Here is a 25,511-nt window from a genome sequence, read left to right as displayed (position 1 = left end):
CGGCGGACTTTTAATTTCCCCCCACCGGCCCACTTTTTGTTTTCGGATGAAGAGTTTTCCTTCAGCCGAAGTTTAATGAGTCGTATCTCTAGTTACCATTATAAGCAGAGAGGAAGCAAAAGGCTGGGCGAGATTGAACTCGGCTTAATCCCCTTTGCCGAAGCTTTGGGGGAGATAATTTAGCTAATGTGAGTGTAAAAAGGCCCCGGCGCTGGCGGGGGGGAAGCGGCAGAAGGAGGGGACCGGGCGGGGGCGGGGCAGGCCCCTCTGATCCTCCCCCTCAGGCCTGGCTCTTTTCGCGGCCCATTGTTGGCTCGGAGCGGGCCGGCTGTGCGCTTCGCGGGGGTGTAACTTGAGAGCTTTCGCTACAAAGTCCCAGCGCCTATTGCAGAAGCCGACAGAAAGCTCCCGAAGTGGAATCTGGCTCTGGACGCGGCCGCGTTTTTCGCTTGGGGAAGATCCAGAGAAAAACGCTGAAAGTTGGCGCTGGCGGCGGCGGCGGCAGCGGCGGCGGCGCCTTGCCGGATTTATGCTTGCGCGGGACGAAGCGCCGCGGCCAAAGACCGGGACCCTGGCGCATCCTTTTCTTCCTACCCTCCGAAGGACGGAGCCCGGGAAGACGGAGTAGTGGGGGACAGCTCTTAAGCCGGCAGGGGGAGGAAAGGTAGGTCCCGGGTTGGTTGCCTTGAGGCACCGGGGATGGGAATGGGAAAGAGAGGATCGGCGCTCTTCTCTCCGAAAGCGGACAGCGGGGCGAGAGGCAGGCGCCAAACGCCGAGATCTTGCCCACGGGAACCCGGAGACCTTCCGGGGCGGCTGATGTGGCCGAATTTGACCCGGAGGGTCTGTAAATCTGTTACTAAACCCTCGGACTGCGCGGAAACTTTTTTTTTGTTTTTGTTTTTTGCCTCCCCGGTTTAAAAATTACGCTGCTCTCGGGAGGACATCGTTGAGCGCAACTTCTTCCCTTGTCCCACGGCTGCGCCGTGCGCTGCGAACGTGCATCGCGCCCACACGCGCCGCGTGTAAGTGACAAGGCAGATCCGCGCCGTTTCACTCTAAACATCCCCTTCGACTGCGGCTAGGCGCAACTTTTTCACAAACACAACCCAAAACCGCGCTTAAGTGAACAGGGCTTGGGTTCTTACATGGCACTTAAATCCGTTCGTTTCAATGGAAGTAAACCTGCATTATTGGAGCGCGGTGTGTGTGTGTGTGTGCTATTCTGCGAATGCACACGTGTGCTTTCCTTGAACGAGTAGTTTAAATCCTCGCAGTAGGCTGAAACTTCACCCTTATTTCTTCCATTTACCCCCACAACATTGCCTGAGGTAATTTACGGAGCTCACTTTTTCTTTGAGTGGCGCGAGCCAAAGCAGAATCCCCAGATCTGTTCAGCACAAGTTCTCCTGGAGAGCCACATGAAACTGATGTATTATTGTGGAGATGTTGCGAAAGAGGGGAATTATAGATGGACTTATTCAGTGTGTTGCAAGATGATTGCCAATGGTGATCTTAGGGGTTGAGTCCTTTGTCAAATAGAAGCTCTTGTCTCCTGAACTTTGAGCTCAAAAAAGTGCAGCTTGGAATGAGCCTTAAACCTTGTGTTGGCTGTCTTTGCAAGACGGGATGAACAGTAAACAAACTATACCCCTCCCCCCATGTTAGTTTACTAGGTGAAGTTGATTGGTTTATGGTTGTTGTGTCAGATAATTATCTCAGATAATGGATTAATTGCATTTACCAAGGTTCAGTTAAGCATAGATAATTGTAAAATGAGAACAGGATTGCTGGGAACTTTCAAAGTGAGTGCTGTATTTCATAATTGTAATCTATAGAATATAGATTGTTTGTTACTAAAACTATTTCACTTTTTTGATGGCATTTCATAAATAGGTTGTTTGTATCTAGTGTTGAGAATGTTTGAATATTTGGATTGGCAAAAGAATGTATTTCACTCCCTGCCACTTCTTTCTTTTGAGATAATGCTAAGTAATACTTGCCCAGCCTAAAGCTTTAATAATTGTACCTGTACACTGACCTCCAAAATGTTTGGAAGGAAACCTGGAATAGTTACAGGCACATATCAATAATGTGTTACAGGACAAAAGAGTGACTTTCATGTTTCTCTTTTAATTAAGTATCTGAGTGTCCAGTTGGGAGCCAGAGTGAAGAAGAAGGAAAAACAACAGGATGACAGCTCTGTGGTGTGATCTTCTTAGGGTTCTGGTGATCGCAACAATATGTCCTAGGATATCTGCTTCCACAGAAGGAACCAGGGATCCAGGTGAGAGTTACTGATAGAACTAGAAAAGTGTGTCTGAATATGAAAAATGGTATTAAGACGCTTTCTATGATAAAAGAGGACACTCTGATCTTTTGAGGAGTATGCTTTGCAAGCCTCAACCATCATGGCAAGCTATGAGGCATTTCAGATTTGTTCTCCAAACTATTGGACAGCGGCAGAGTATTGCTGCTGACTTTTAATCACTCATATTTTATGGAAGAGTTTTCATGTTCTGAGCAGCCTTTTTGACAAGAAAAATATGTGATGGAAAACAGGAAGCTATCACTAATAGTTTGTCAAAGACGTGTAGTGAGTCAGTGGCACAAAATGGAAATCTCTAAGATCCAAGTCCAACTCTTTGTCTAACCAAAGTTAAATATTTTTGTACAATAAGAGCTTCATGTAAATCATTTGGAATCTAAATAACTGAATGAATGAAAATTTGAGTGTACATCCCCAAGCATGGAAGCACTGAGCAACTTTGAACCAGTTGCTATTTCTTAGCCCAGCCTACCTGGCAGGATTGTTGTGCAGAAAAATAGTCATAGGGAATGCTATGTATACTCCTTTTGTACCTTAAGGAAAGGTAAAATATAAACCAATCTGTTTATAAATTTTGAGTGATTTGACTTTCAAAGGTCATTGACTCCCATCTTCTCATCTAAAAAGCCTATTAAAATGAAAGAAAATTCAAAAGAAAAAGATAGAGTGTATTTTTGCATAACTAAACTATAGTCTGGTACTAAAAGTGAATTGCTTTGAGACATGGCGTTCCTACTGTATATTTCAAAAACGTGTTCTTCACTCACTCTCTATAAAAGATTAGTTTCCATCTGGTTCCAGCTGGTAGATCTCAACTTCCAGTAAAAAAGAAGAAGAAATAAGATGCCATAAGCCTAAAGTTTTCCCATTCCCTAGAAATTAAGAATCACAAAGGTGTTTTCTGCACCTAATTCCTAATTCTGACTGCAAGTGTAAAATTTACAAACAGATTTTCTGTAGTCAGCATGCAATTGTGTCTCTTTAAATACTGTGCCAAAGTAGTTTTTGTTCACAAGCAAGATCTTGATAGTGTCAAATTTCTGCTTCTTTGTCATGGAGATTTTGTTAATCTTCTTTCCCATATTACAATAGGAATAGTTATCTTTTCATCTAGTTCTCACTTGCCTCTTAATTATCTTAATTCTTGACTGTAAAAGAGCTATATATTTTAATTGTGTGCAATGTAGGGTAGAACTAAGCTCACTTTAATCGATTGGAAAAATGTAGATCTCTCTGAAGATTGCAACATTATAGGACTGCTATCATATTAATAAAATGTAATATTTATTAAAATGTGCATTGTAAGTTTGTGGTTGTGGACCAATGGTACTTAAGCCTATGCAGGTACATTTAAAATTGTGTCCTATGTATCTCATATATGTCTATACCTGTATTGCTTATACTTTCTCTGTACTTATACCTATCTTGTCTGTTTGTACTGTGTGTGTGTGTGTGTGTGTGTGTGTGTATATATATATATATATATATATATATATATATATATATATATATATATATATATATATATATATATATATATATATTATTGCTATAGTTTGACATTTTCTGAATTGTTTCTACAATAAGTAGCTAGCATCCTTGTAGATTGTCTTACTGGCCTCACTGAATAATCTAATTCATTTAAAATTGCATTTCTGGGATTCCCTAGTGGAATAAGAGTGAATTGCCCTGCCAGGTGCTTGGCACTTTCACTCATGCTTGAGAAAAGATATTTCTTCCCTGACTGGCCCATCCATGAAACAGATGGGATAATTGTTTTTTGTGCCAACCAGCTGCCTGGGTGCCTCTGAGCCTACTGTCACATCATGCTAGTCATTGCGCTTTGGTGCTATCCAGCAATCTGCATTCATGGACAGAGGAAGCAGTGTGACGGTTGATAAAGAGTTTGTTCTTTGCCATCTCTTCTTAGATTGGCACCATAAGCACCTTGAGGAAAAAAGATCAAGAGAATAAGGGTAAAGTCTGGAGCTTCCGCCTTTATACTCTGGTTTAATGAAATCACCTAGTTTTGTAATCAATGCTGCTTGTGAAGAAGAATAAAAATAATGTTTGTGAGAACCTACTGACAAACTTGGTGTTTCTGAATAAGTCGTCTCACAGGCAGAGCGAACTTTACTCTCAAGTAGAAGGTGCCAGATATTTGTTGAGCACTGATTCCGCTGGTCAAAGTCCATTGCTTGGGTGGCAACACGACAGGACATCTTTTCCGGTCCCACACGAGGTGTTGTTAAGAGTTGTCAGCGTTACCAGATTTTATATTAGTTTCAAATTATTTTCTTGCTCAACAGAAGGATTTTAAATTACTTGGAAAGATCTTAAATAAACCCAATCTGAAATTGTCAGGAATTGGAAATAGAGGTGACAAAAGAAGAGCAACTTGAGAATAGAGTCTTCAACTGTACTTTTCTAGACTTGTTGAAGGTCCAAATTACATTAGTATAGTGTTTTTCAACATTTGAAATCCCTCTCTGGACAGTCACTGCTTGCTGTGAATTGGTCACCGAGGCCCCTTATCAAGCTGACTTCATTATGTTCTTCTAAGGGAGGGTTTTTCTTCCTTTCCAATCAGAATGCTTTCCTCAGTCGGAAGGAATATTTATAGCAAGTAATTTAATTACCTCAGCAATTACATTAAATGACTTTTTAGTGAAGAACAGCTGTGAGGGAATATTCCCCCTCTGCACAAAAACAAATTCCTACATTGTGGGTAAAGGCCAGCTTTTGATTTATACAGGCATGCTATTTAATTGGCAATTAATTAGCGTTCATCTTAACTTAATAAAAATGTCTTAGACTTTAACATGGACTATCCATCTAATGAATGCGAAGCAAATCACACTCAACAATATGATGATTGAATTCTGTTGTAATTCTTACTCCCAGTTTGTAAGGCCTTTGATCTCAGCCATTGATATAATATAGGCCACTTTACTCTTTGCAAAGGAGCAGAAGGCCCCAGTGGCTATTCTGCCTCAGGGAGCAAAAGTCTCAGGGCTCGCCCTGAAGTTCAAATGGGAGGATAAATTGGACATTCCTGGAATTCACACCATTTGCAGGAATTCCTCTCCCTTGGCAGCCTAAGGTAGGAGGAGGGGAGGGAACCAATGGGTTACCTAGGATGGGAAGCAGCAGGTTTCAGCTGCTGCTACTGCTGCTGGAGCAGGCTGGGACACATTGCTTTGTGTATCCGAATACGTGGGTCACCCCTGGAGCTCAGTCCTCTCGGAAAAAGAGGGGAGAGTTGCCAGCTGAGTGGATTGGTTTCATTGAGGGGAGAGCAGACCTGCTTCAGGAGCGATTTGGTAGAAGGGGTTGCTGGCAATGCTCCTACAATTGAAGCTAATGTCGGAGGAGGATGGGTCACCAAAGCAATTATAGTTCAAATCCAGGTTAGACAAACAGGGAGGCGGGAAGCTGTGGAGTCAACTGAGTGTGAAACCTCTCACTCCTGCTCACGCCACTGAAGAAAGGAGGGAAGGGCTGAGGGAAAGCTGTGTGGGAGGGAGCTAAAGGGGAAGGGAGGGGCCAGGAAGGGATGGGTGCAGCTGGGGACAAAGTTGCCTCCCTGGGATTACAGGCCTGCCTGTGCCCAACTAGGAGTAATGGCGAAGGCTTTTTTGTCTCATGTCTTCTCCCCATCCCCACCCACCTCCCCATCTTGGGATGTAGAAGCAGAGGAAGAGCTAAGAAGGGAGCCAGAGTCCTTTGCTGAAAAAGGGGCTGGCCCCTATTGTGAGCTGGGGCAAAGAGAGCACGGGAAAGGAGCTGTGGGGCCGGGACAATGGGGGAAGGGGCAGTGGTCCCGGGCTTCCTGACATGTTCATTTTGGAATCTGTCAAAACAGTCACCTTGGGCTCAGGGAGTGATCGCTCAATTCAGAGCTCCCACAGAGAGAATTTTTTTTGTGTGTGGGGGGGATTTGAGCTGGAAAGTCATGCTTCAGTGTTGCTGGGGATCCTTTCTCCAGCCCAGGACTGGCAGGAAAGGGGCTTTGATGACATCATTGCTGGGGCAAGGGAGGGAATGCAGAACAAAAGGGATTATGGACAGGATTTGGAGGATCCCAAAGGGGAAAGAGTGGAATTGGGCAACACTTTTCCACAACTCTATTACTTTAAACTCCTATTTAACCTGTAAGCATAAAAAAACAACAATAAAACACCCAGTAAGGCTTCAGCTTGTAAATGTGTTTACCTGATTCTGCTTTCTCCTTCCAAATGACAAGATTTGCAGAATCTGTGCACAATCACAGGTTTGTGCGCTTAATTCAAAGTCAAAAGAAAAGAGACAATTTTTCCAATGTAACCTAACATTTGGCTAGCTTTATCCTGTGGTTTGCTGTAGAGCAAGCTAGAAATCGAGTGTGTGCCTCTAAAGTTAGAGCGACTACAGAAGATTTCTGAATAGCTTGCATATTATCCTGCTCCCCACATTCCGAATTTTATCTTCCAGATCTGTTAGAAATGTTCTAAATTAAAGTTAAAAAAAAAAAAGCAAGATTCTCAAAAATGTTTAAGCACTTGGGTGGGAGCGTATTTGGACAGAAGATTCTGAAGAAAAATGGAATGTAAGAATGCAAAATATGTATGAAATTTAGCATGTAAACAACATTGTCAGATTAATGCTTTTATTAAAACAATACTTACCAATATGTACTAAGTTTGAGCTTTACACCCTAAGACACCGAAGTACATCTTTTATACCCATTTTAAAAAGGAGAAAAAATAAATGGAAGGTATGAACAGCACTCTCTAGTTGCATAATGTATTTTGTGCTTTTACTCTGAGCTCTCTGGATTTCAGAGGATGAAAGGTTTACATGAATTGAAAATAGTAGATTGACACCACTTACTACTTTTGAAAACTTTACATTGTTCTTAGTTTTCAAACATACATCGGATTATTTCACAGAACAGAAGGCAGGAATCTGTCAGAGACTAAATTGTGAAACAGTGTTGCTATGAGATTAGGACTTATATGTTGGGCAGCGTTCCAGACTGGACTATCCTCCTTAATCAAACTGCCACTTCTCTGCTCCAGAGTAAAATCTTACTCTGTTGGTCAGTTTCACCCAGGGAGGTCCCCACAGAATTCTGAGTTTTATCACTAGCTCACTGCATTTTAACTTAGGGATGCTGTGTGAACCCAGCTCATGTTGTTAGTTCATGATGGTTCTGAATGTTCTGAGGGCACTTGAGTAAATCCCAGTTCAGTTACGCCTGGACAAACTTGACATACTAATACAACCAGTTGAAACTTTTTTTGTATACCAAGTTAAGTCTGGACAAGAGCATATTTATAAGTTGCTGTTTTAAGTGCAGCTATACTTAAGATCTTCCATTGCTCCTAAAGTTAGGTTTGGGAACTGGTGAAATAACAAAAAGTGAGTACTTTAGCTGAGTTTCTCCAGCCTGCAGCTATCCTAGTGAGTTGAGTGTAACAATTCAAATTTCCACCTTGAGCTTGTGTGGTCGCACTATTTGAAAATTCTTATGAGAGCAATAGTCAGGTTAAACACATCTGAAAGATACTTGTTTGAAGCAGTCTGGTATATATAAGGGAAAACCTTGCTACGCTACAATTGTGCCTTAATACACTAGGGATGTAGGATTTGTATGCTGAGATAAAAGTAGCTTTTTGCTTTGCAGAGTTTGTTAAATGGCTCATTCCATCGCTCAAAGTATATCAAAGATGGCAAGAGAACAGGAAAAAATTGTCATTTGTGCTGATCGTCCTTTCTTTATATTGGACAGAGATATTTGACAGTCACATGCTTGAAACGGAAGAGGAGCATCTGGTTTTGGATCCAGGGAGCCAGCTGAAGCTCTATTGCAGCACCAATCACAGTCTTGCTATCACATGGTATAAGGAAGGCAAGCAGCTTTCTCCTAGCGAGCGCATCCACATTCAGCAACATTTGCTGGAGATTCCTGAAGCTACCTATGAAGATTCAGGATTATACTCATGTCACGTGTGGAATACTGGAGAAAGCCTGCGTAATTTTACTATCTCTGTTGTAGGTAAGAGCATAAAACTAGGAAGGATTGCAGTGCTCTAACTGGCTTCAAAATATCCAAAGAGATTTGCTGATTTCAAAAGAAACACAGAAAGCAGCTTTGAGGTACGCTGAAACAGATCACACGATCCACTGAACTCAGGATATCATCAGCAGACAGTGAGATTTTAGACCAGAGCCTTTCTTACTCTTGCTTAGAGATACTCAGGGGCTGAGGATATGCATTGTCACACATTATACCATTTAACATAGTGTCTCAAGATTTTATGTGTTAATTTATTAAATTTGTTATGGCTGCCTACTCTGGGTATCTTACAATATTGGATTACAAGATTAAAAACATGATAACCACTCAGATTAGAAAACGACCATAACTAAAGAAAATGCCACAGGGCCTCCACAAACACACGAATTCCAGGCTTTTGGAAGGCATCTCTCAAAACACAAGGATGGTTATAAGGTAAAACTTCCTTTGCAAAATTAACACCTACAATGTAAACCTTGGTGTACAATTATAGCATTGCAGTTCCAGCTCTCTTTATTTGCCCTTCATAACTGCCCTTCCCTACATCCACCTAACATTTTGCCTCTTCTCCTTGAAGAGTGCTGGCACAACAGGAAAAAAAACACAGAACCTCTTAATATGTGACATCCATCCATTGTTCCATAATAATTTGGGGTCGTTTTAGTACAAAGTGTCACCTATGCTCATTTTGATTTTAGATTCAATGGCTTCAGGGGATGATGACGAAGACAGTGATGGGGAGAATGCTCATATTGATTCAAGTGAGGAGCCAGTACATGCCCATCGAGGTTAGTATTGGGGTCATTAATCTATACTTAATCTTGTGGAATGTGGCTTTTTAGGAGCAAAGACAAGGAAGCCTATAGCTAGATATCTTCTCTCTGTTGCAAAAATCTCAAGGAACCCCAAAGTATGGGACAGTTGTTACCACCACTATGCTACCAAGGTTGGTGCATAACTTGGCCTGCAACTGATGCCTTTCAGAATGTTGTGTATTCCAGGCAGAATGAATGCAGTGCTGTCATTCATTTTGGCACACTGTTGAGTGCCTGTGTAACATTTTCTGTTCCTTAAATTCTTGTATTGTTGCTTTTTTTTTCTTTTTGGGAAGCCAGTTCAAGGTTCATCCCCTCCCTGCCTCGGTTATAGCACAAAATCCATCTTTGTTCCCAAAAACAGAATGGTTGTGAAGCCTTTGCTAAAATCTGAATGGGTCATGTCATTTTTTTTTTAGCGCCCTACTGGACACATCCTCATCGAATGGACAAAAAGCTGCATGCAGTCCCAGCAGGAAATACGGTCAAATTCCGCTGCCCAGCTTCAGGAAATCCCACCCCTTCAATCCGTTGGCTGAAGAATGGACGGGAATTCCGTGGGGAGCACCGTATTGGAGGAATTCGGGTAAGACCTAAATGGGTTTAATTGTTCTTTCCTCCCCTTCCTTCTCCTTCCATTCTCTTGGTTAGCCCACCAGGTTTTATGGATGAGGGTTTTGGGTGGAGAGAACTATAGACACATGTAATATAGAGGAAGAGGAAGCCAAACTATCCATGATGAAAGCCACATGCAGAACTAGGTCTAAGTGGTAGATTCCCAGGCCTTTGCTTGTGTGGGTTTAACATTTGTGTGTAGAAATAGATTTCATCTCTACAAAGAGAACTACCAAAGCCTTAAAATACTAGCTGTAGCCCTGGTCTCTTTTTAACTCTCCTTGTCCTAAATCTCCCAGAACAATACAAGTAGCCCTTGATTTGCAACAGTTTTTTTAGTGAAAGTTCAAAGGTACAACAGCACTGAAAAAAGTGATTTATGATCCCTTTTCACACTTACAACCATTGCAATATCCTCACGGTCACAGGATCAAAATTCAGATGCTTGGCAATGGACTAATATTTATGATGGTTTCTATATCGGGGGGGGGTGGGGTCATGTGATCCCCTTTTGCGACCATCTGACAAGCAAAGTCAATGGGGAATCCAGTGGGATGACCAAGGGTGGGATACAAAATAAACACAGTCACAAAAAACAAGTGAGGCCCCTTTTATTCCTTCACTTTGCTTCCAAGCTCCAAATATCCTTGACTGGAGACAAAAAACTCCCACACAAGCAGTTACAAGAAGGAGGAAATGTCGTTTAAATTATAAAGAGTAAAAAAACAACACAAACCAGGCAAGATAAGGGCTTGAAGATGTCCACAGATATCAGAACACACACTGGGAAGGACACCAAACTCAGAGAGGAACAATAAACTAGAGATATTTCCACGCTTTGTTTCCAGCACTTGCCCGTATGCATGTCCGTCCTCTTATCCAGTTGTCACAGCTGCAGCCCATGAAGAGGATTAAGGCCCTCTCCTCCCCAGTAGACCACGTGTCTCCCTTATCCTCTCCTCCCTGTGTGCCCTAGGATAGAGAGGGGATGGGCCTGGGTCCTCCTCTGACTGCCCAGCCAGTCTCTGCCCTTCCCCAGCCTCCTCCACAACCTCTGGAGCCACACTTCCACTCCGTCGGCTGTTCCTTCTCTCCCTCAGAGTCAGTCTCCACCAGGGGCATGACATCCAGGTTCACTTAACAACAATGTTGTTGCTAATTTTAACATCTGCAGTGATTCACTTAACCACTGTAGTTAGAAAGGTTGTAAAACGGGGCAAAATTCACTTAACAAATGTTTCACTTAGCCACAGAAATGTTGGACTTAATTTGTCATAGTAAGTTGAGGACTACCTGCGTTCCTCAACTTCGCCCCAAGCTGAAGTAACCAGGTCTGAAATATGAGATTCTATTAGACTTCATGCGCAGGAAAAATCTGACAGCTCTGCAAAAGAAAGGATGCACCAGGGATAACGGTAGCTTGCGTCACCTTTTCTATTCCCAGCTCAGGCATCAACACTGGAGTTTGGTCATGGAGAGCGTGGTACCTTCCGATCGAGGCAACTACACTTGCTTGGTGGAGAATAAATTTGGCAGCATTCGCTACAGCTACTTTCTGGATGTGCTGGGTGAGAAGGCCTTCCTTCAGAAACCTTGAATGGGATCCTAGTATTCTTTAATGGAAAGCTGTTGGGAAGCAAACACCAAGCAAGAGGAGCACGTTGGGCATAAGAAAATAGTCAGACTCTGTATTAAGGAGACCAATTCACAGATATAAAATGGAGCACAGTTGAAAATGAAATGGACCGTCTCCATTTTCAGAAGTTCCTAGTCCCTATGCTGATGAATGCTTGTGAGTTGGAGGCAGGGGAGGGGCGAAACCCAGGTATTGGTGGCCTGCCATTTTCCTTAGGAAGGCAGAGGCACCATCCTGACCTCAGACTCCCCAGATTGTGGGGTGGGAGGGAATCCTAATCCTTTGCTAGCTTCAAAGGAAGAGAAAGATCTCTTGGGCCACAAAGTCAGATGAAATTAATTAACCCTGACTGAACCACTAGGCAGAACATGAAGCATTTGCTTTCTTATCTCTACATTCTTTATTATCAGCCTTCTCTGGGGTTACTCTTAATTGCCTCAGGGTCTCTGGAGCCAGTCTTGGCTGGGAGGTCTTTCTATGGTGTTATGTAATATCAGAAGCATAGCTGGTCTGTGGTAGGGAAGAAATTATGATTCCTCCAAGTTTTGGGGCAATGCCGTTAGTAGTGCTGTGTTAAAAAGATTGCAAACTGCTATTTTTGGATGGGTGTATCTTAGCTGATTTTGCTTCGTACTTTTGGCCTGCTCTGAATCACAATCACAATTGATGTACGTGGTGGAGCAGTGGTTAGAGTGCAGTACTGCAGGCTACTTCTGCTGACTGCTGGCTGCCAGCAGTTTGGCAGTTTGAGTCTCACTGGCTTCAAGGTTGACTCAGCCTTCCATCCTTCTGAGGTTGGTAAAATGAGGACCCAGATTGTTGGGGGTAATTTGCTGACTCTGTAAACCGCTTAGAGAGGGCTGTGAATGAAGCAGTCTATAAGTCTAAGTGCTATTGCTACTGAAGACTTCAGCAGCAACCTGTCTTGAGAGATATGGTGCCCTTGAGCTGTGCTGGACAACTGAACATTTTGCCTGTTTGTTTCTTGACAGAGAGGTCTCCACACAGACCTATCTTGCAAGCCGGGCTGCCTGCCAATACCACAGCAGTGATGGGCAGTGATGTAGAGTTCTTTTGCAAAGTATACAGTGATGCACAGCCCCACATACAGTGGCTTAAACACATCAAAGTGAATGGCAGCAGTTTTGGTCCAGATGGAGTCCCCTATGTGCAGATCCTTAAGGTAACCAGAGCTACTTTTTTTTTTGGAAATGAGGGTGGAAAACAATAAGCCATGTTGCTCAGTGATATTTATATTTATAACATGGCAGGGCTATGGATGTTAATCAATAATTGGTTTTCTTTGAAGATGAGAAAGAAATGAGGGGTTGAAGGCGAGGATGTTATTTTCTATCCATGTTGAAGAATTCTATTAACACCCACGTTGCTTTTTCCACATCCTTTTCAGTTCAAGGCTGGACATGGGTGTTTTTGCTTTTAGTGGTTTTAATTTGGAAATGGTTCCTGACCTATAACCTTGCAAATTAAGGCATTCTCAAATGTAGGTAGTGCCTGGTAATTATACAGCCATTGCAATACAGTGACTTATTTTAAAGAAAGCTATGACAGAGGCAGAGTCCAAACATAGACATGCAAATATTTTCATTTGTGTTAACTGTTGGCAGAGTATATTGAAAAATATAAACAAAGCCTTTCATGACCAAAAAACCCTCCACTGTTAGTTTAACACTTTTCCAACTAGAAACTTGAATCTCATAGGGTTTTCGTTTAAAAAAAAACCGTTATAAGCAATAAAAGTTAGCAACCAGTATAATGTATGTATAGCGTACCTTTCTCAGAAAAATGGACCTTCACGTGTGTATGATAAGTTACGTTTAACTGTCAAATGTTGAAACTGCCCATCTCTCTTACGGAGGGACTGTAAGTGGTGTGCAGATGAAATATTAAAACACAAAAAACAGTATATGATATTTAAAAGAGGAAGGTTTATTAAAATTTAATGCTTAAAATTATTAAAAGACAAGTGTGGGATTTCAGAGAACTAACCTGGCTGACAGCTCTGTGCTCCTCTGTTCAACCCACCCAAGGCGGCAGAGCTATATTTATTTCCATGTCTTTTCCAGAAGGCCTGGGGGATGGGGACCCAACTCACTCCTGAGGGGAGAATGTCCCAGAGGGCAGAGCCTTCCTGGACCCTGCCAGTTGGAATTCTTTGATTGGCAGGGTTTGCAACAAGTCTTCCCTGCCTGGCCAGGTGGGAAGAATTGAAGTAATATTAGGTCATTATCACCTATTAATAGCAGAAACAAGCAAATGATTCTTCAATCAAAGAGATGCTTGGGACACCTTTCTTGTGTTGCCCACAACTAATGTTTGTCTGTCTTTTGCCCTTGTTTGGTATTTACCCTGTTAGACCGCAGATATTAACAGCTCAGAAGTGGAAGTCCTCTACTTACAGAATGTCACCATGGAGGATGCTGGTGAATACACCTGTCTGGCTGGAAATTCTATCGGCTTGTCCTATCAATCCGCCTGGCTTACTGTGCTTCCAGGTGAGAAACAGAAGGGTGGCACGTTTCAGACTTGTAAGAAAACTGTTTGTGGTCGCTTCATTAAAACTAAACTCTTGACAGGAACAGAGTACAACACACACACACACACTCAACTTTAGATATCCCCAAGGCCACTTTACCAGTTCTGCCCTCAAGATATTACTGCTCAGGCAAACAGTTTGCTCTGCTTACAGCAAGACAGTGCACAGATAACTTTCTGAAAAAAGAAATCTGATCAACTCTTTTTGTGCCCTGTCAGAATAAGCTGATATTATTAAAAGTTTGGATAATTTGAGAGAAACTCTAGTGGCAACACATAAAGTAGCCAGACTTCTAATGGATTTGGTTTTCTACCTAAGGCAGTTGCTATCACTTTAAGCAGGGGTGGGGAATGATGTCCCTTTTATGACTTGTGGACTTCAACTCCCAGAATTCCTGAGCCAACCAGGAGTTGAAGTCCACAGGTCATAAAGGGGCCATCGTTCCCCACCCCTGCTTTAAGGAAAGACCTTTAGCATAGCAGCCCCCTCCTCTGACCTATGGAAATATGCAGATTACCAACGTAGAGTCCCCTGGAGCAGATCCAAATTCTTGCCCCCTCCCAATCCTTGTCAAAATAGCACGACAGACAGACAGACAGACAGACAGACAGACAGAAAGAAAGAAAGAAAGAAAGAAAGAAAGAAAGAAAGAAAGAAAGAAAGAAGGCGGGGAGAGAGATTGATTTGCAGCTTAACCTATCCAATAGCAGTCACACACTCCAGTCTTCCTGGCAAATCTTTGCCTCAGGAATCTCAGGGAATCATGAAAATGGCAGCCCCGGAGGCAGGAAGGAGATCACCACCTTGTGCAGAACCAATCCTATAACAAATTATAGTGACATAAAAAAAACAACCCACTAATATTCACCATGTTCAATGCAAACCCACCACAAAAATTATCTGACTCCATACCACAACATAAGAACAGTGAAGACAGGCCAATTACAACCAGTGTGTCTTCGAAGGAACTTTCGAACTAGTTTCTTCTCTAGAATGAGGCGTGAGCCAAATCATTCATTCACTGGCTATAATGCATTGCCAGGCACCCCTCTAATAAGAAACAAGTTTGAAAAATAATATGACAACAAAGGAAATGTGATAAAACATGATGTTATTCTATGAATAGAAAATGTTTTTTTAAATAATGTGAAAAACAGTATAGTTAAGTAATGAATTTATTTTTTTTGCCAGTTTCATGCCTCAAACTGAAATGAATAACATCTGACTGTGTACATATCTCAGGGGCCTTTTAAAATATGTTTACCAAGAAATGATTAGTAGCAATAATAAATGTTATATGAATATGAGCACATCTTGGAGTATTTCTTAAAATGTAGATTTGTAAATAATTTATTATGTAAGATCACTTTCTTAACAGAAAAAGGGAATTGTAAGTGGCTTCCAGATAGCTGTCTTTGAACCAACCACACTAAACAATTCAACATTTTTTCCTCTGCTTTAACGTCTCCAGAAACCTATTCAGGTATTGACAGTTTAATTATCAAATTAATTAACTGAAGATTTATTTGCTGTTTGCAGATGAAGAAGAAGTTGAAGAAGTATATGCTCCTGAAATCAAATACACCGATATAATTATCTACACTTCAGGGTCTTTAGCTATTGCTATGGCTATTGTCATTGTTGTTTTATGCCGCATGCAAATTCAGCCAAGCAAGCAGCCTCTGGAACCAATGGCTGTGCACAAACTCTCCAAATTTCCTCTTATCCGACAGGTATGTAGCAGAAACATTGACCTACTGGGATAACAGGACATTAACCAGTGAATTAATTTTGAAGTTCCCCAATCATGCGTAAAGCTATCTACGGGTAGTCCTTGACCTACAACCACAACTGAGCCCAAAATTTCTCTTGTTAAGTGAGACATTTGTTAGTGAGTTTCGCCCCATTTTACGACTTTTCTTGCCACCATTGTTAAGTGAATCACGGCAATTGGTAGAGTTAGGGTTAGGTTGCAAAATGTGATCACAGGACCCCGAAACACTGCCACCGTCATAAATATGAGTTAGCTGCCAAACCTCCAAATTTTGTTCAAATGTTCATGGAGGGGATGCTGCAAAGGTCAATAACTACAGTCATAAGTCACATTCTTCAGTGCTGTTGTAACTTTGAATGGTCACTAAATGGACTGTTATAAGTCGAGGACTACCTGTATAGCATGGAACAAATGTTGATTGTAAACAATAGGGATCTGTGGTAAAATGCAAGTTCCCTACATTATTAAGAGCTCCAAAATCTCTCTTAATATCTGCTAAGCAAGGTCTGCTACATTTCCCATGCATAGACCTCATTTAAGAGTTAGACCAGTTCTAGAAAGAAAGAATATTACTAGGTGGATCTTGTATAGTGTACTTGTATAGAATTAGATGTATCGATTCTGCCGTACCATCTGAGATTTGCGGCATTTTGTCATTCGAATCTAGCAGATTTATGTCCCATCTGTTGCTGCTCTGGAATAGAACAACATTCAGGACTAATCTAATGTATGTCCTTGGTTTGCCTCACAGTTCTCCTTGGAATCAAGCTCCTCGGGGAAGTCCACAACATCACTAATGCGTGTTACTCGCCTCTCCTCAAGCTGTACTCCCATGCTAGCTGGAGTTATGGAAGTGGAACTGCCCTTGGACTCCAAGTGGGAATTCCCACGGGACAGGTATGCGTAGAAAGAGGTGGAATATTTGCTACTGGAGAAGCACAGCTACTTTTACAATATCTTAAGCTGAAGTTCTGTTAAAAGATGGAAATTTGGGGAAAAAATGCCTATAATTCCTTATCAACGTCCCTATTCTTATACTACAAGGAGCTGGTTCCTACATTTGCTGTTGTTACTGAGTTTTTTACATAAAGATATTCACAGACTAATGTTTTCTGCACCTGCACAGAGATGGAACTTGGTAAATACTGGTAACACGATAGTTCCAAAATGGCTACCCCATTCGGAACAAATAAAGAAGGGATATGACACACTTGCTTTATTACACATCTGTGAAGTTTCCATCTTCATTTTACAACAGAGCTCCACAAGCTAGGGCCCCCCAGATGTGTAGGATTACAGCTGGATGTTGCAAAACACTGTTCCTCAACAAAGTGTGCAGTGGACAAAAAAACTCAAGTATCACAGTTATCTCAGGCCAGTCAAATATGCTGTATTTATCCATGTCAAAAATGCCCTTCAGTCACTCCTTTCTGGCACATTGGACCATCTGTTAATTGAAAGGTATTGAAAAGGACTTGCTGTAGGTAGTCCTCAACTTACGACTGAGCCCAAAAGTTATATTGTTAAACAAAAGAAGTTTTCCCCATTTTATGACCTTTCTTGCCACCATTGTTAAGTGAATCACAGCAGTTGTTAAATTAGTAACCTGTTTGTTAAGTGAACCTGGCTTCCCCATTGACTTTGCTTGTCAGAAGGTCACAAAAGGTGAATCCCATGACTCTGGGACATTGCAGCCATCCTAAATATGAGTCAGTTGCCAACTGTCGATCACATATTCATGGGGATGCTGCAATGGTTGTAAGTATGAAAAAATGGTCATGTCACTTTTTTCAGTGTCATTGTAACTTTGGGCGGTCACTAAACGAACTGTTGTAAGTCGAGGACTGGCTGTACTTACTATTGAAAGCTAGTCAATATCCACACTAGTCTGACATCTGGAAGAAGAAGGATCCATTGTGACTTCACCAACTCATAGATCAGCCTAAGACACAACACTTAAAATCTATTTAGTTTTTTTTTTTAATGTTAATCAAGGCTGCAACCCTGCAGCACATTGTTAATTCTGGCACATCTTCCCAGTTCTGAAGTTATCCTTTTTGTTCCTAGGCTGGTGCTAGGCAAGCCCTTAGGTGAGGGCTGTTTCGGGCAGGTGGTGAGAGCAGAAGCCTATGGGATTGATACAGAACGGCCAGAACGGCCTCTCACTGTTGCTGTCAAAATGCTGAAAGGTAAATGTATTTTGGAGGGCCCCAGAGCCTCATCCTTTTGACTTTTCTCATTATTGGTGGTATTCTTTAAATGCGGGTCTTCATACCATTTCAGGAATCTTATTTCTTTGCCTTATTAGATAATGCTACAGATAAAGACCTGGCTGACCTCATCTCAGAAATGGAGATGATGAAACTGATGGACCAACACAAGAATATCATCAACCTATTGGGTGTCTGTACCCAAGATGGTGAGCGACTTCATTTCTGGTTAGGAGGCAGAAAATAAGAGTGGGCATTGCGGGAAGGGAGAGGATCCTTGGGCGGCCAAAGATTGAGAAATGACAACTCAGTTGGAGTGAAGAAGAACTCACTGGGGGTGGAGGGAAATTGGGTATTGCAATTGTAGGATCTGTCAGGATGCCGAACCTGAACATGGGCACTTGGTAGGATTGGGAACAGACGTTAGAGCATTTTGGAGGCGTTTCTGAGGACAAAGTGTGATTCGTGGTACCTTAACTACAGGTCCTCTCTATGTGATTGTGGAGTTTGCTGCCAAGGGGAATTTGCGGGAGTATCTGCGAGCTCGCCGACCTCCCACACCCGATTATACATTTGATATTACCAAGATGCCAGAGGAGCAGCTTTCCTTCAAAGACTTGGTTTCCTGTGTTTACCAGGTGGCTCGTGGCATGGAGTACCTGGAATCCAAGCGGGTAAGAGGGAACTGGATCAGATAGTGCCCACTGCTGTCTGTCATGATGGTTTCCCAAGAAACTCTCTTGGGTGTATTAGTCAGCTCTGATCCAGAAGTACATAATTTGAGTTCACAGCCACAAAAGCTTTAGATAAGGCCCACCATAGTTTTCTCAAAATGGTGACTAAAGTATCATTTTTATTGTGATAGGAGAAATTTAAAATCACAAGGAATAATGTTATTTAGTTTCGATTAATTTAAGGTCAATTAAATTCTCGTGTCCAGCCACTTTGGGGAATGAGGCCACTTCTTTAGAATAAGACTCAGACCAAATTTGATCTTTGGTCCAGAAAAAAATTACATAGATTGATGCTTACTAAGTGCTCTGGCATCTTCATGTCACTCCATATTAAGTTTGCTTTTGAATTGCCTGAGATCTAACAACAGAGTGTTGTATATATCAGGCCTGAGAAAAAGAAAATGAGAAAGATGTAAAAAGTCCTCCTCATATTTATGTTAGAAGGAGTAATAAGCTAATCTATGGTCACATCAAGGTTATAGCAGAGTCCTTGGAGTTTGATGCAACTCTTTTGTTTTCCTTCCAGTGTATTCATCGGGATCTGGCCGCTCGTAATGTTCTTGTAACTGAAGAGAATGTGATCAAAATAGCTGATTTTGGCTTGGCCCGTGGAGTTCATGACATAGACTACTATAAGAAAACCAGCAATGTGAGTGAAAAAGACCATTTGATATCCACAGGGTTGCGCGAGGGTCTAATGCTGCTCAGGTGCTTTGGAAATGCAAAGCATCATAGGGAAAAACATGGGTAAATGAAGAATATTTTAAGTACTTCTGTCCCCAGAATAGCAAGAAAGGGTCAGTTGATCTAACCATTTAAACCCAAGGGATTTATTCTAGATTTATTTCTTTTGAAATAAGCCAGTCTTGCATAAGATTAAATCAATTCCATCCAATCACTCATGTCGGTAGAACATTAAGCCCAGCAAATCACCCAAGTTTGCCTACTTAGCCCTGCAAGGAAAAGAAACAGAGTGTGGCTGAATAAGCAAGCTTTTCCATTACACAACTCACCATCAAGCCCCAGCAGAGAGGAATACTCTAAGGCTCTGACCATGTGCCATGCCCATTGGCTCCTGCCTAGCCAATGGAGACAAGGGTAGTGATGCAGTGGAACCTTTCCAGTACTCTGTTAGTGCAAAGGACTGTGTATTGTGATGCCTTCAGGATGGCCTTGTAGAAGACAATAGGTGGGGACTATTCTGAAAATGATGGCTATTAATCCACTGCCAGGACTACCTATAAGATCTGGCTGTCTAGGCAATTGACTGTATTTTTAAGAGGGCCAATGGCAGGGAAACAAAGTATTACAGTATCTTATCAGTGAAGTTTATTTGATTCTACAGGTAGTCCTCATTTAACAATTTCCTCCTTTTAGCAACCGTTCACAGTTACAAAGATGATGAAAAAGTAATTTTGTGAGCAGCTCTCAATTTATCGCTTTCACTGTCTATAAAGCGCAAGAAAGTTCATGAGCCCTTAGTGACCACTTGGCTTGTCTAAATTGTCTCTAAATAAGGACTTCCTGTACTTTTGAAGTATAGAAAGTGATTTAGTAAATACAGATTTGATAGAGTTGTGGCACAATACTATTGTCCCACAACTATTCATTGGAAGGAGAAGGAGAGAGCTTGTAAGAGGTGGTCTGCCACCTCAAAAAAAAAAAAAAAAAAGCAGCAACGAACTGACAGCTTCTTGTGTTTACCTCCAGGGTCGCTTGCCTGTAAAATGGATGGCACCAGAAGCTCTGTTTGACAGAGTATATACACACCAAAGTGATGTGTAAGTATGAATATGCAAGACTAGATGGTTCTCACTATCTAATCACCCTATAGAAATGTGCCTGGTAAAATAACTGAGTAGTGCTCTGTAGTATTTTTGGATCTGCTCCCAAAAGTGTTTTGGAATGTAAGCCTCACACCTGTCTGCAACATTTTAAAACAGGTGTCTAGCATATTGTCATTTCTGCCGTACAGTCCCTGTTTAGGATGGTGTAAATAGATTTTGTGCTGATGTTCCCATCAACTTTTGGGGATCAAATCTAAAGTTTGCGCACCTACAGATAAATATTGCAAACTGTTTCAGACACATCTCTTTGATTTTTCACCTATTAAAAAAACAGAGGAATCTGTGTTGTTTAGGGGGAGGAAACCTGTTGGCCTACCCAAATCTATAATATCTACATTGGCTGGCTGTAATCCATTTTAGAGTTTCAGACAAGGAAACCTCCCAGCTATCCATGGAAATTGTTGACTTTTTGCACATCAGCTGTGTCTCTAATACAGCATATTGCAACCTTTTCCCCAAATATTTTAGAAATATGGAGAATAACTGAAGTGTATTATTATACATCAGTTTCCTAGTGCTCCTAGTATATGAATCAAAGTTTTCATCGCAAAGCCAGAGCAATGTTTCCATCAAACTACCTGTAATTGATCTATACAGTGGTTCCTTTTTGAAATAGATGTTTATTCCCACCCTGGTTTCTGCATATTGGATACTTTCTATTTACCATGCTCTGCCATTTGTGGCCACAAATACTTTTTAGTAAATATCTGTTAATAGTTTTCCACCTTTCATTGTGAAGGACCTCTTCTGAGATTTGCTTGCCCCATAGATCGCTTTCCAAATATATATGTTCTGAAAACCTATATAGCCGCCTTACCTTCTCTCTGCCTCTTTTCCTCACTTTAAGGTGGTCTTTTGGGATTCTCATGTGGGAGATTTTTACACTGGGTGGCTCCCCCTATCCTGGCATCCCAGTGGAAGAACTTTTCAAACTCCTAAAAGAAGGCCACCGAATGGACAAGCCCTCCAATTGTACCCATGAACTGTAAGTAGCACCGTGCCTCCTAAAGCCACATTTCCCAGCCTTGGTTGTCTTCCAGATGCATCGCATCCATGTCCGTAAACTATACTCCAGTGAGAAATACATGCCTGAAGCTTTTCTTTTTCCCAAATAGGTACATGATGATGAGAGAGTGCTGGCATGCTGTGCCTTCCCAGCGACCCACCTTTAAGCAGTTAGTGGAGGGATTGGATAAGGTCCTGGTTGCTGTCTCGGATGAGGTAGGTTTGAACTCCCAGGGGATGGTTCCACAGCTGGTTATTGGCAACAAAAAGTAGGGATTTTGCCTTTATCCCTATGAATGCTGATTATGATTATTTTCCCCTTTTCAGTATCTGGACCTGTCAATGCCTTTTGAGCAGTACTCCCCGTCCTGTGAAGACACAACTAGCACCTGTTCCTCTGATGATTCAGTCTTCACCCATGATCCTTTGCCAATCACCCCTTGCCTTTTTCCTTATCACAATGTAAGGACATGAGGAGGGAGACAGGCCGTGGACACTAGGGAAGGTGGCATTTTTTCTTTGTTTGTTTTTCCTTCATTCCTAAAGGATTACATAATTTGAGAACTGAAGTTCTCAGAATGCCCCTGGTCGAAGAAACTGCCTGGAGCTATATTAGCAAGAACTAAAAGTCTCATCAAGCTTCTGGAATCTGCTGGACATCTGCTGCCCAAAGTTCACCAACAAGGACCAGATGGCTTCCTTACGCTTGTCTACCGATGCTCCAGGCGCCAGTGCTGATGTTTCAATACCCTGTAATCTCAGGTCCCCTCAAAGCTGTTATTCTAGCCGAGCCTTCAATGCAGCCAGCTGACTGAAGACGAGTAAGGCCAGATTAATAGGAAATAACTTAGTCCTGAAAAGAAGGTCACTCTCTAACAGCTGGAGCTCTTAGGAGCATCACAGGGTATCCTGCTTGTTTTTCTGATACCATTCCCAATTTATTAATACTTTAAAGAGACTTCATGATTTGGCAGGAGTCAGCCAGTCAGCTTTCTCAGGCAGTCCCATCCTTACCTGGACACACAACCACAAGGATGTCCTACCTAGGACATGGACCTTTCCTTCTGGCTCCTGATGCCCTCTGTACATAACCCTAGAGATAAATATTTATGTACATATCACTTCTAATGCACATGAATGTCCTGCACCCATAAATTATTTTTTTGGAGTAGAACCTCTGCCTGGAGGTTTTTTTTTTCCTGCATCTTTGGTTAGAATGATTGCTAGACTAGTCTGGCCTCAGTCGGTATGCTTAAATCTCTGTGTGAAGTTCAAATGCTGCAAGTTAATTTGGTTCTGGTGTAAATGAATATCTGTGGAGCTTTAGAAAGGAAGGAACTGTGTATCTAAACTCCCTATTTAACAGCTAGCCATAATCTGCCTCTTCTTCCCCCTCCCCCACCCCCCCAAACACACACCCAGGATCTGTAGAACAGAAGTTGATTTGATTTTTGATACTCTAATGCAGCTAAAGCAACAGAGGATCTGGTGGCACTTCGGATTCCAACATATTTATTATAACATGACCCATCTCATCCAATGAAAGTATTCAGTTATTTAATGTAGGAAGTAAGAGCATAATTCATCCAATCTTTTGTTCCAACCATTTTGTGATTCTTAAAGGCCATAAGACCCTTTGTTTCTGGCCCAGTGTCATGTTCAGCAGGGTCCTTGTTTCACATTTCACATCCAAGCCAGATGTTTTGTCAGGTCACCCCTAAGCACAGTATTCCTAAATTTTGCAATTTTCCCCAAAAGTGCATCATTTATTGAAAACCGTAAAAGGAGAATACACGGATCTTTCAGGTGTAGCTTGCTCAACCCCATTCGTTAAGAGCTTTCCCCAACTTGGCACTGTCCAGATGTGGAACTCTCTGCAGTATCCAGCATCCATAGGCAACACGATCGTGTTGAGAGTTGTCATCCAGAGTTTACCGGGTTGCGAGAAGATGGATGCATAGGTGCCATAGTGAGAGCCATCTCTGTGCCATGGAAGAGTGTACATGCTTTTTTCTTTTTTTTTTTGCTGGAAACCCTCTGCTAGGCAGAATTCAGTTTAGGGATAAAAACTAAGGAGATGTATGGGATTTATACCTGCCCTTAGAAATCCAGCTGTTTCTGTGTTTTGTAAAGAAATAGATTTGATCCCAGAAAGGACTAAACAAATTCACGTGCACCTGTGTGACTTGCTTGCATGCATAGCATGTGCACCTGTGTGTTCCACAATAGTGCGGGAAGGCTAATGGTGGAGTGGAGTGTCCATTCTTACGAGGTTTACTCATACACAACATCTGTTCTGCATTAGCTGCTGTTCCATTTAAGCCACCATGAACTCCACTGCCAACATCTCCCTGAAATTGATCTAGCAACTGGCCACTCTTTCAGAGCCTGGGAATCTGTCTCAGGATATCGCAGAGCCCAGTGGGACTATTCCATCCCCACCCACACCCGGCCAAACAGCCACCCTATTTTCTTCCTAGGGATTGGTCAAAGCCCCTCAAATATCAAAAGGAGTCCCTTTCCCTGCTTACCGTTCCAGAGGATCTAACATACCAAAAAATAGAACAAAGAGATTCTGAGGAAACATTAAAACGTATATTCCTTCTGGTTGTGTCCCCTTTCTCCTGTTAAATATCCTAATTTCTATGCCCCCCTCCCCTTCCACCCCTGAACTATGGCAGAAAACACAGGATCAGCCCCGGGAGGTAACTGCAGCTGTTTCTCTTCTTCCCCAGCCCACTCCCCTCCCAGCCATCTACTGGGTTTAAGGTTTCACAAGAGATCTTGAGAAGGAATTGTACCCCTGCCATCCCACTTGGGGTAGGGTTTCAGTGGGCCATTTCCCCCAGTGGTGCTTCCTCTCTTCCCAGCTGTAGCCCATTCCAATCCAGCTGGGTGAAGGGATGAGAAAGAAGGCCTCTTTCCTCCACCCCCACCCCCACCCCAAAGAAGTGGCTTGTGCTTCTGCATTTCCTTTTTCTGCAAAGTAATATATAGCAAGGACATGGGGCAAGTGGTTATATACTGCAGCCAGTGTGGTGGGCAGCTGTAGAGAAGGGTTTTTTTATATATATATCTCAGGCTGCAGACTCTTAAGAGTGTGCAAGAGTTTTCCAAGGGCAGAAGAGATGTTGCAACAGGTGCAATAGACAGGAGTTGTTGCTAGTCCTTTTCGTTCCCTCCGTTATCAACTTAAAACTCAAGTCCTGCACGTTCATTGGTATAGACCACTTGCACTTTTAAGACAATATAACCCAGGCTTCTGTTATTAGCAGTTTCCAGAGTCACGGTCATCCAAAGATTCTCTTAGCCCGTTCACAGAGACTGATATTACAGATGTTTTAGCTTATTCTCATACATACCAATTTTTATCAATGATTCAGATGGCAGCATAGAACTCTGCATAACAAATACTGTCCTTCATACATGCAGACGTCTGTGAATGTTTACATTTATTAGGAAAATGTTTGTTCCGTAGTAGAGGAATGTGGTTTTTTTTTGCCCTATAGGACACAGGATTTTGTAAGAAATATCCAGCCAGATTTCTGTGACATCCCCCTGCCCTCCAGTCATTATCCTGTGCAATGATCCTATCCTTTACTTTTGCCCAGTTTTAAAATCAGAAAAATTCTCAGTATTATGATCAGAATAAATGAAGTACTTTTGTAACTGACTGTGCTTCTGTCATTCCAGTTGCAACATTTCATAAAATAAAATTGAATTGCTTAGTTTATTCTGGGGAAAATATTGGGGATTTTTTTTCTGATGGCTGAACTGACTATACCTATAGCGGCCTTTAATTTACTCCTATGGGTAATATGTTCTCACAGAAACACCCGCAGTTTATATAACCTTCCCGGGGTTTTGTGGTGGTTTTTTGTTTCATTTTTGGGTCAATGTTGACTCCTAACAACTTTCTGGAGCAGTCCCT

General features: G+C 42.0%; 1 protein-coding gene across 2 annotated transcripts; it reads left to right on the top strand.

Moving 5' to 3' along the window:
• Window positions 1–301: 301 nt before the first annotated feature.
• Window positions 302–25,249, top strand: FGFR4 (fibroblast growth factor receptor 4). 2 transcript variants are annotated; one of them, XM_026726471.2, is made up of 18 exons: window positions 302–664; window positions 2,142–2,287; window positions 8,103–8,369; window positions 9,089–9,178; window positions 9,625–9,791; window positions 11,265–11,388; window positions 12,449–12,639; window positions 13,831–13,969; window positions 15,550–15,743; window positions 16,536–16,681; window positions 17,852–17,973; window positions 18,093–18,203; window positions 18,478–18,668; window positions 19,255–19,377; window positions 20,439–20,509; window positions 21,423–21,560; window positions 21,691–21,796; window positions 21,908–25,249. In XM_026726471.2, exons 2-18 carry the CDS (start codon window positions 2,194–2,196, stop codon window positions 22,052–22,054), a joined length of 2,421 nt encoding a protein of 806 aa, XP_026582256.1. In that variant the 5' UTR covers window positions 302–664; window positions 2,142–2,193; the 3' UTR covers window positions 22,055–25,249. The 2 variants fall into 2 exon arrangements, with proteins under 2 accessions (XP_026582256.1, XP_026582257.1); XM_026726472.2 differs by lacking the exon at window positions 302–664 and adding an exon at window positions 1,614–1,805.
• Window positions 25,250–25,511: the final 262 nt, after the last annotated feature.

Source organism: Pseudonaja textilis, chromosome 2 (genome assembly GCF_049901715.1).
Source record: "Pseudonaja textilis isolate UNSWEBS1 chromosome 2, rPseTex1.2, whole genome shotgun sequence".
NCBI lineage: Eukaryota > Metazoa > Chordata > Lepidosauria > Squamata > Elapidae > Pseudonaja > Pseudonaja textilis.
Note: the sequence above shows the minus strand (reverse complement) of the source record. Positions and strands in the feature narration are given on the sequence as shown.

What these genes read in the sequence shown, in the direction of transcription:
- FGFR4 (XM_026726471.2), top strand. Translation starts at nt 2,194, where the DNA reads ATGACAGCTCTGTGGTGTGATCTTCTTAGGGTTCTGGTGATCGCAACA. An exon ending in ACCGTATTGGAGGAATTCGG is followed by an intron (nt 9,792 to 11,264) that starts GTAAGACCTAAA and finishes TTCTATTCCCAG; the next exon opens with CTCAGGCATCAACACTGGAG. An exon ending in TGGGAATTCCCACGGGACAG is followed by an intron (nt 16,682 to 17,851) that starts GTATGCGTAGAA and finishes TTTTGTTCCTAG; the next exon opens with GCTGGTGCTAGGCAAGCCCT.